The sequence below is a fragment of the Mustela lutreola genome, chromosome 15, assembly GCF_030435805.1.
Source record: "Mustela lutreola isolate mMusLut2 chromosome 15, mMusLut2.pri, whole genome shotgun sequence".
NCBI lineage: Eukaryota > Metazoa > Chordata > Mammalia > Carnivora > Mustelidae > Mustela > Mustela lutreola.
Genome location: NC_081304.1, coordinates 29,972,340 through 29,983,120, shown reverse-complemented (window position 1 = coordinate 29,983,120; position 10,781 = coordinate 29,972,340). Strand labels below are relative to the sequence as shown.

At 45.7% G+C, this 10,781-nt stretch overlaps 1 protein-coding gene across 2 annotated transcripts in view; it reads left to right on the top strand.

Annotated features, from left to right (window-relative positions):
- Window positions 1–3,255: 3,255 nt before the first annotated feature.
- MMD (monocyte to macrophage differentiation associated) overlaps window positions 3,256–10,781 on the top strand; it is a 64,340-nt gene continuing 56,814 nt past the window's right edge. The window contains exons 1-2 of one of the 2 annotated variants that reach the window (XM_059148498.1): window positions 3,256–3,557; window positions 10,469–10,550. In XM_059148498.1, the coding sequence (XP_059004481.1) occupies window positions 3,532–3,557; window positions 10,469–10,550 (108 nt within the window). In that variant the 5' untranslated portion in view covers window positions 3,256–3,531. The remainder of the gene's footprint in view (window positions 3,558–10,468; window positions 10,551–10,781) is intronic. The other variant, XM_059148499.1, reaches the window with a different exon arrangement.

Genomic DNA, 10,781 nt, shown 5'->3' with positions numbered 1-10,781 from the left:
CTTTTAAGAGGACATTAATCTCATTCATGAGGGTGTTGATTAACCTAATCACCTCCAAGAGGTCCCCATCAACTTTTTTCATCACATGGAGCATTAGGATTTCAAAAGATCAATTTGAGGGTGGAGGGGGTCCACAAATATTCAGACCATGGCATCAGGGAATGCGGGCAAAAGACCAAGTAGGAAAAAGACAGTATTCCTCTCTTTGGAAATGTCTGGGAGCACTGACATTTTAGTAATTGCTCTACTTTGTCATATTGGTAAAGAGACCGATTGGAAGCCAGTCACAAAATAAGACTAGCAATCAAAAGTGCTGCAACCTTCCTGAGCATCTGCTGAAATGACTGTCTTGAGCAGAGTTGTGTCTTTCTGGCTGGGCAACGGCAGCCCAGAGGACTGGGTTCCAGGTGCTTCCTGGTATGGTCAGCATCCTGCCTAGAAACTTGGTATCCCTCAGGAAGCAGAGCAGGTGTTCTCCCAAGAGATTCCTCTGTAACTGGCGCCTGGTCCATCACAAATTCTTTCATCGAGGCACAGTTTGTACCCATGCAAATGTGGACCCACCATTTTGCAAAAAGAACTATGTCTCTGAGCTCAACAAGAATGTCACATCCTGCTAATGCAGAAAAGCTTTCATTTTCTTCCCCTCCCATAACATTAATCTCTAAGTTGAATCCAGTACCTCTTTTCTGCAAACATATTTGGGATTTGTCCTCAGAAACAGATCTAAATGGAGATCTTACTAAAAAAGAAGAAAAAAAGTGGCAGGTGTTTACATAATTAATTCAGAACTGTTTCTTGTGATTTATTTTTTTTAAAGATTTTATTTATTTATTTGAGAGAGAGAGCACACACGCGCAAGAGCACAGCAGGAGGGAGAAGCAGACTCCCTGCTGAGCAGAGAGCCCCATGTGGGGCTCGACCCCAGGACCCTGAGATCATGACCTAAACAGAAGGCAGACACTTAACCGACTAAGCCACCCTGGTGCTCTGTCTTGTAATTTATTTTTATCTTTTGAAGATTGCTTTTACTTTGGGGGATGAGTTTTACCAACAACAAGGCTGATTTAAATTTGTGATCATATTGTTTAAACAAGCCACTTTCAGTTAATATTCTTGCATTTCTGTGGAAGAGACACTGGAGGTGAAGGATTTTATTCTATCAATTTAATCTGATTATTATCTCGCTCATTTTCTTCTCTTGGGTAAATATTGTTCACATTGGTGTTTTTAAATCCAGGTGGCCTCCCACAAATTTCCCCATACTAACCACTTCACATCTTTGTTCAAGCCATTCTCCCCTTATAAAAGGCTATGCCAAGTCATATCCATCATCTATTTCAAAATCGACCTCCAGACTTCCTTTTCTTCTGCACCATTTTCCCTAATTAGCTTTACAAATTCTGAGAGCCTCTTTTCTCTGTATATTCCTGAATTGTTTATAGAATGTGATCTGGCACCCATTGATTTGTTGTTTTTTTAAGCCTTCTTATGTTATTTCATATTATTATTTTTAATCTATTTTTATTAGTTATTTCCTTTGTAAACTTTCCCACTGTCACCCATTTATCTGCCCAGGGGCCAGACAGAACAGATTAGTAAACTTTCAACCCATGCTCATATTTCTTACTTGATATAGAAAAAAAGTTTTTGCTTTTGTTTTAAAGAGACATACTACTCAAAAATCCTAGGAGGACACCTGGGTGGCTCAGTTTAAGTGCCTGCTTTTGGCTGCTGTCCTGATCCCAGAGTGCTGGGATCCAGCCCCACATGGGACTCAGCAGGGAGTCAGCCTTTCCCTGTGCCCCTCTGCACCTCCCCCCAACTCTTGCTCTCTCTCTCTCTTTCTCTCTCTCTCAAAAATAAGTAAATAAAATCTTCTAAAATCCTAGGGAGAGGCAATGTGGTGTACCAAAATGATTGGAGGTTTTAATGTTAGACAAAGCTGAGTACAAATCCTAGATTTGCCTTTGGCAAGTTTTTAAACTTCTCAGCTTCCTTATCTGTGAAATGAGTAAGATAATGTCTATCTCCTGGAGTTCCCGAGGAAATTAATGAAATAACCATGGAAACCACCTCCCCGTTGGAAGATGTTCAAGGAAAAGCAACTAGAATTCTGGGTGAAAGAATTTCCAGCTTTTCAATGCCCCACGGCTCGCAGCGTGAACACTCCCAACACTCCGGCCGAATAGCCCCTTAGAGTCACCAGTGTGAGATGTGGGAGGGTGGGTGTGGACAGGCTACCTGGAGGGGAGCACACCTAAATTCCAGGAGTGATAGGGAGAGGATCAAGAAGCCGCCTGTCATTCACTTTCCTTTGGATGTGTCCTCCGGCAAGCCCTCAGGGTTTAAGTTTAGCAAAAGGACCCTGATTCATCTCAACTGGTTTATTTGGAAGGTGCTTAGATTAAAGCAAAAACAAAAACAAAAAACAGAGGGAACCGCAATAAACAGATCCCGCTGGAGGACACCCCCATTTGTGGTTCTCACTGGATCTCAGAGTTTTCCTAGTGATACCAAACTTCTCTTGTGGCAGACAAGGAAAGGTTTTAAAAAACCACCCTGAAGCCTCGCACAATAACCTAGAGGAGCGGGCCCTCAAAATGGTGAAGGAAGGGACGCCTGGGTGGCTCAGCTGGTTAAGCAGCTGCCTTTCGGCTCAGGTCATGATTCCAGCGCCCTGGGATCGAGTCCCATATGGGGCTCCTTGCTCGGCAGAGAGCCTGCTTCTCCCTCTGCCTCTGCCTGCCTCTCGGTCTGCCTGTGCTCGCTCTCGCTCTCTCTCCCTCTATCTCTGACAAATAAATAAATAAAATCTTTAAAAAAAAAATGGTGAAGGAATAAGTGAACGGAGCTATGAAGAAATGAATGGTGAAGAATGAAGGCAGGCCACCCCGCCGGGGCTGGAACGCAGACTGGAGCCCTCGTTTACTGCTGTCGGGCTCACAACTGCTTTTAAGAGTCTTGGCCTACCTCCCCCTTTGCAATTTCTCCGGCTCGGGCCTCTGCCTCTTCAGGTTCCTTCGTCCAACTCCACCCCTTCAAGGAGTGCACCGCCCTCCCAGCCCTCTCCTCTCTCCTAGCCCCGCCCCATCGGACACGAGGCTCCGCCCCCTTCGCCGGGGCTCTGCGGGATGAATGGCAGCGTTGCCGCCGCGCCGCTCGGGGTGCTGATTGGCCGCCCGGCTCGGTGACGCGCTGGCGGCCGCGGGCGCACGCAGGCGGGCGGAGCTGGTAGGGGTGGAGCCGGGCTCCGGGGCGGGGCGCGGGAGCCCGGGGGCGGAGGAGCCGGGAGGCGGGAGGCGGGAGGCGCCGGGGCCGTTTAAGCGGCCTCCCTCCCGCCCCCAGCCGCCCGGTCTGGCCCCGGCCCTGTCCCGACCCCCGGCCTGGCCCACTCAGCCTTGCCCTGCCGAGCGGTCCGCCGGGCACACGGGCGGCCTCCGGAGCAGCCCAAGCCGATGAGGGCCGCGCGCCCTGCCCCCGGCGCTGACGAGACGGAGCTCCCGGCCCCCGAGGAGGAGCGGAGGATCAATGCGGTTCAAGAATCGATTCCAGCGGTGAGAGAGGGATGGTGCCCCTGCCCCACCGCCCGTGCCGGCAACGGGTCCAAGATCTCGCCTCGTCCGGAGTGGGTCCCGGCTCCTCACCTGGTTGCATCCCCCCCGCGGATACCGCGCCTTGGCCGGGGACCAGCTCCCGGGGGTTTCCCCGCCCTGTGGTCCCTGGGCGATCCCCTTCCTCCGAGGACCGCGATCTCACGCGTGACCCGGGTTCCCAGACCTCGAACCCCGAGCCTGCCCTCCTTCCAGGGGATCCCATTGCTCACCCGACTTCATCCTACCTACCCCGACCCGGCAGGGCTCGTGCCTTGCCCTGAGGACCGGAACCCCAGCCCCAGACGCCGGCTCCGTTTCCTCCAACCCTGGCTTTGGCCTCCACCCCTTATCCCCAGCTTGGGGGGTCTCCCGGGGCGCACGGAATAGGGGCCGGGCAGCTGCTGCGCCCTGCAGCTAGATTTGTCGTAAGACGGGGTGCTGGGCGTTTTAGTGCTTTGTCTGTGATCGGCCCTAGCAACAGGGAAACTGAGGCATGCTCCGCTGGTGAATTTAGCCTTTCCTGGCTAGGTCCGGGCCTTGCTAATTCTCCAAGCTTGCTGGTTTAGCGTCCAAGGGCGGTGCTGTGTTGGGCACTGCGAAGGGACAAGTTAGTATTCGGGTGGTGAGAGCTGCTGTTGAGGAGCCTGTGTTAGGAAATGAGGAGGAGGAACCTAGGAGGTGCCACCGGAAGGTTGGCCAGCAGCTCATTCACTGGAGGGCCGGTGGGAATGCCAGCCTCGGGAAGCACGGTGGCCTTAATCCTGGCTCAGGTCTCTGACATTTAGCAATGGATGGAGGCTGGCCCATGTTTCTGAGAGGAAGCTCTGGGCTTTTCCCCCTAATTCTTCGTTTTAAGTGGGTGAAAGTTCATCTCCCCTATGTTTCACTCTCCATCCTTTGTCTGAATCTGTCAGCCGTGGCCCCATTCCCAGACCTTCACTAGCAGGCAAGCTTGGTGTACAGTGATGGGGAATTTGAAAGAAGAAAAGGAATGCATGAAAATCTTCCAGGGAGGTTATTGAGTTTTTAGACTGCCTCTTATTTCAGAATTTCAAACTGCACTTTCCCCCCCTCCTCTTTCCAACCCCCTAAGCTGTTTGATGCTCACTCCCCTATTATGCTTCTCTCATTACTCCCCTGGTCCCAAAGGGTAAGGAAGCCAAAGAATGCATAGGAAGAGTTGGGGAGGGCCGTACCATTAGAAGGGTTATGAGTTTGAAGACTTGATTAACTTAACCGATATTGCTCATCATTCAAGAGTGTGGCACTGTTCCCTTGGTGGGATCATCCTATCAGTGCTTCTGAAGGCAAAAAGGGATCATGATGTCTGGCTTTAGAACATGAAGTCAGGAATGAAGGTTAGAGGGGCCTTAAGAGAGAAAGTAACATGCATTCAAGTATGATTGGTAAAGCCTTATGCATGTGGTTTGTTTGATTTGGTTTTACTTCTTTGAACATCTGTGCGCTTCCTGTTTTCAGAGAACAGTGGCAATATTCTGTGAAATTACCCTTCCTTATTTGATTGAATTTGTATTTCTTTCCTATCCTTTGTATTCTCTTCAAGAAAGGAAAAAAAAAAAAAGGCTTTTTACACAAACCTTAAAACAATGTTAAGGGAAATGGGAAACAAAAAACCCCTTCATTTCAGATCCTACTGTCTCAGCTAATTGAACTACTTTTGCTGGATGCTAATCTACCCAGTCCTTATTATCAGTGTAGTAATGTAATTTTGTGCTCTACTTCATTCATTTAAAGATGAAAAATAGAGGCATTTCTTTTGGTGTGGCACAGACTTTGTAATCTTCTCAGTGACTGCACAGTATCAATGGATATTGAACATTTATTTTCCTGATGGCACCTACACCCACCCTGATTTTCTTTGAAGACTGAATGATCACATAATTTCTTGTTTTTCTACTACAGACAATATTGGAAAGCTATTTCTCAGGGTAACTTTGAACTTGGACATAAAGCCTGCAAATACAAATTAACCAAAAAAGGCCCTTTTAGTGTATTGTACAACATCAACATGTTGGGAGTACTATTAATCATCTCTTCAAGGCGTGTTCCTTATATATCTTTTGAGCATTCAGAAAAGTTATCGACAAGTAAATTATAGAGAAACTAGAGAGAGGGACATACTGTCTTTGAATGCATGTGTTACTTCTGATAGATTTATCAAGAGTCCCTTGAAGAGCATTTGATTGCAGTAAAAACATTTCATTAGGCCATGGTTTGTGGCTATGTCTAAATTACAAGAAATGGACATCTTGCTGGTTTGTTCATAATGGAAATGTGGTGGTCATTTTGGCTTTGGATAAACTTCCAGAGTTCTGCCATTTCTGCAGAGGAAGGCTGTGAAGAAATTTAGCCCACTGTCCTAAGTGGAGGGCTTTATGCATGCATGGCTTCTCAAAAAGTTTAGGATGTGAAAAATGCCACTGGGACACAGAGCATATTTTCTCTTGCTTTATCCTTTCCACATCTGAGTCTGCCCCCACATCTTCCTCTCCCAGAGTCATTTTCTCCCTATCACAGCATCCCTGACTGATTGGAATAATTGCTAACATTTATTGAGTGTTTACTTGAGCCAGCCAGTGGCTGGGTATTTATGTATTACTCATCTCTTTCTCAACTCTAACCCTGGAAGACAAAATTTTATAGCCATTTAATAGATAAGCAAATAGGGTTAGAGAATAAAAGAGAACTTGCCGCAGTCACATGGCTAGGAAAGGACAGACCCATTTCAATTCAACTTCCTGTCCCTCTCTACCACCATGCTGCCATTTCACCTTTGACTGTCTCCCTGCTTACACAATATCATGTGCAGAGCACTGAGGCCTGGGACCCACAGAGCTTCTACTGTACGGTGTTGGTGCATTCTCATTTCTCCAGCCTTGCCACCGAAAATCCAAGGAAAAGGATACTCCTTGATTCAGAGCTCCAGCCTTGTGACCACTGGTTAGCTTCAGACTGATTATGTGATATAAAGCACCTTACTCTCCAGAGTTAGGAAGTCTTCCTGGACTGCCTGTTGCCTTTTTTAAAGCATGTTCTTAGAGCACTGAATTACAGGCATGGGATAGTCTTCTTAAACATGTCGTCCACAGTCACCCCCTCTGGCAATGGACACTTTTCCTCAATACCATGCTCACTCGTAAACTGGCTAATAATAAGGTGCTGTGGATAGGGGTTGGCTTATGTGGCTCCATCAAGTGCTGTTGAAAGAGCCCTGGAATATCCATGGTCTTAGCCTTTAAGAATTTTCTTTTCATGAGATTCAAGGTTCTTTTGGTGCTAAGATTGCCTATTTCTCTTTGTTATATACAGAACCTGTTGGATCCCGAGTGAAACAATATTATTGTTTTTTAAGATTTTATTTACTTATTTGACAGAGGGAAAGAGAGAGGTCACTGTCCAGGGGAGGGCAGAAAAGGGACTCCTTGCTGAATAGGGAGCGGGATACAGACTCAATCCCAGGAGTCTGGGATCATAACCTGAGCTGAAGGTATCATGACCTGAGTCCAAGGTAGACTCATTTATTTATCTATTTATTTATTTATTTATTTGACAGACAGAGATCACAAGTAGGCAGAGAGGCAGACAGAGAGAGAAGGGGAAGCAGGCTCTCTGCTGAACAGAGAGCCCGATGCGGGATTGATCCCAGGACCCTGGCAGGTTTTAAGCCAGAGTTGGGGTGTATGCTGTGATCTGGTTTTCATATAGACTATTTTGGCTGCTGAATGAAGAGAAGAGTCTGTATGGGGACAAGCGGGAGACCAACTGAGAGATTTGTATTCATGTAGACAAGAGATGTCAGTGCCTTAATGTATAAGGTAGGGTCTGTGGAACTGTAGAGAGCTAGGCTGATCTGGAATATATTTAGAAGTAGCAATCTTCCCATTGGAGAATGGGGAAGACCTAGAAATCAGGGACAACTTCTGAGATTTGACCTTGGGTCTTAGAGATTTGCTGGTGGGTCATAGATTTACTTTCAGAAGGCACAGTGCTTTGGGGTCTGTTCTTTCTCTCTAGAGTTTTGAAATTTTGTTATGGGGGTTTGGGGTTTTAAAAATGCCGGGTAAGGGGAAGCAAGATAGAGTGTCAAAAGAGAAAGCGAGGAGATGAGTGAACAAACCTAACTAAATAATAGTTTTATAAGGGGTGGCTCAGTTAGTTAAGCATCAGAGTCTTGATTTTGGCTCAGGTCATGAACTCAGGTCATGAGACTGAGTCTGCTGCTGGCTCAGTGCTGTGCATGGAGCCTGTTTAAGATTCTTTCTCACTCCCTCTGCCCTTCCCCCCTCAAGAAACCTAAATAATAGCTTTATTAAAGTGTGTTTTCCATACCCAGGACTAAATTACCTTCCCTCAAACCCTGTAAAACCTGCTGGATACTCTCTTCTAGCATCAGATAACCAACTGTTAGGGTTACTCCTCCTTAGTTAGAAGCGGCTTCCATAAATGGGTGCTGTTTTCTGTAACACGTGAGAACCCTTTTCATTCTTTTTGGGGGAAGAGAAGAGAATAAATAGGTTCGGCGTGTGGGAGTTAATTTGCATTTTACTTCTGCTTTTCCATTTAGGTTTTAGGAATGATTTCTTCAGAAGGCTATGTTGGAGGCTTGACTGCATTGTAAATTTCTCAGCAGAACACTTGTGTGGTGGTTTTTGACTGAGCCCTGGACAGTGGTGGGCTTCTCGAAGACTTGCTCTTCCCTTGCCTTATTATGGGAATCTCGCTCTGGCCGAAAGAGACTACCTGAAGTCACATGGGTGGGATATTTTTCTCTACAACTTAGGAGTTTATTTTTACTCTGAGTGATTACAGGTGGGCAGGGACGAAGCTGTCACAAACATGGCCATCCAGCTTCTTAGCTTTGGGGAGAAAATGTGAAAGTCTATCCCTGTTGCTGTGTAATGGGTTGACTATTTTTAGATTGAGCTGCCAGAGATATAAATTGCTATTTTAGTCTTCAGCCTGGTGGTGGGTAGACAAACCTTACTTACTGTACCCTAAACAGAACACTCTCAATTTAATCTACCCTCTACCATTTTTGAGCCTTGATCTTTACCCTTTAAAATTTCTAATAGGGTGTGCTACTTATAACTCTGTTGCTATGTCTGGGGGTGATGAGGTAGATCCTTGAATGCTTGAGATGCTTTTAAAGCATTCTTCTCAAGACTGCAATTATTTTCCTTTTCACTAATAAGTGCTATGTAGCAATCCTCTCGTCCCTTAGGAAATTAGTAAAGTTACTTAAAGGATTAGCAGGGGAGAAAAGATTTATTTTATCTATGTGTGATGTCTATTTCTCTTAAACAGTTTTCAAACCCATCTGGCAAATTCCATTCAATAAGATATATTCCACACACTAGTCAGATAACTAACCCATTGGTTGTCCAAGTGAAATATCATCACCGTGCCAGATTGATTCCCCATTGGATTTTCTACCCAAACTCTCTGTACTAGGTTGAATGAAACTGCCGTTTTCTTTTTCTTTATTTGCTCTAAGCATGACATGACTTATATATAAGCTCTAAGCATGATCCCCTTTTAATTCAGGGAGAAAATGCTAGTCTTCCTAAACCGGGCATTGTTTAGGATGGCTTGTCCATGTGCTTCAGACCGGCCCTGCCATTTGGTTCAGCCCGGTACTATTTTTCATCATAGTAATTATAAGATGTGACTGGTCAGAACTCGTTGGTGGCAGATGACAAAATCTTCCTCCTTTCCCCCATCTTAAAGTAGTTTAAGCAAAAGGATAATTTCTAGCGCAAAGCCTGCTGCCATCTTGCAGGCTCTAAGCACAGGAATGTAGCGGGGCCTCCAAGACCGATATGCTCTGGGAGCTTTTGTACCTCTCTGTTTCTCTGCATCTGCTTCTTCTGGGCAGCTGCTTCATCATCTTACTGAATTTATATCTCCCCTTTTTCAGAGAACAGACTAAACCAGCATCCCTCATGAAACATGGCATGGGTGAGGGTTGGGTTGCCGAGGCTCCTCACCTCCACATTGAAGGGGAAAATGCTGTTTATATCTTCGGGTCCCATGGTATTCATGGTTTTCACTGTATTGCTACTTCCACAAAGTTGGCCCAAAGGGAAGTGTGGAATGTGGGTATGTGTCTATATGTGTAACCAATTTTGATATTAGATACATACACACATTTGTATGTATGTATGAATTTTATAGCCAGGATATCAGGTACTAGTTGTATATTTGGATTTGAAAGCAAACTATTTTAACTCCGGAAGAATGCAGGTAAAAACAAGCCTCTAGTTTAGGTGGCTTAGAGGTAGCCAGGTATCATTTATTTAAACTGTCTGGTGCTGGAACAGGTAATGCAATATAGGGAAACTCGTTGGGCGGGCCTGCTAATTGTGGAATGTAGGGTGTAAAGATCTCCATGTATAATGCTTTATAATTTTGAGAGAGAAAACTGAAACCTTGCTTTGTACTCCTTTTAATTGAATGGCAGTTACTGGCATTTGTAAAGTTTAGAAAGATTGTCTTGCCTTTTCCCCTGAGATTTAAGATTTGGTTTTTTTATTTATAATTGTTTTAGCATGGGGGCGGTTATGAGCTAAAGAAGGTGGGTATGATTGATTGCTGTTTGCTTCTGATTGGTAGAGGTTTCTCTTTTGAATAAACTGAAAGAATACTTAATCCAATAAACTAGGGCATTTGCTTTTGGATCATGGCTGTTAGCTCAGTTTACACCTGTTTTGCGGCTTTGGTCTTGTTCCCGTAACTAGGTGTTTCCAGCAGCCTCCTCTCACTTAGAATAGACCAAACAGTATTGGCAGCCTTCCCCATTGTTCTTTATATCCTTTGAGCGTGTCTCATGTGATATCTTTTTGTTTGTCCAGGTTCATGAACCACCGGGCCCCAGCCAATGGCCGCTACAAACCAACCTGTTATGAACATGCTGCTAACTGTTACACACATGCAGTGAGTATGCATTTTCTCCCCTTTGCGGCCTTCCCGGAGGGCTCTGGTGGGAGGAGCAGCCATTATCTCTAGTATCCTCAGCCCAATTAGTTAGATGTACCTATCTCTGTGACCTCCCCTACCAGGGCATCGGTGCTGGGTCATGTTAGCAGAAGCTCTGTGAGCACATCAAGCCCTTCCAGTGCTCTGCCAGCTCTGTACATCCTAAACTGACTCTCTGACAAGATCTTC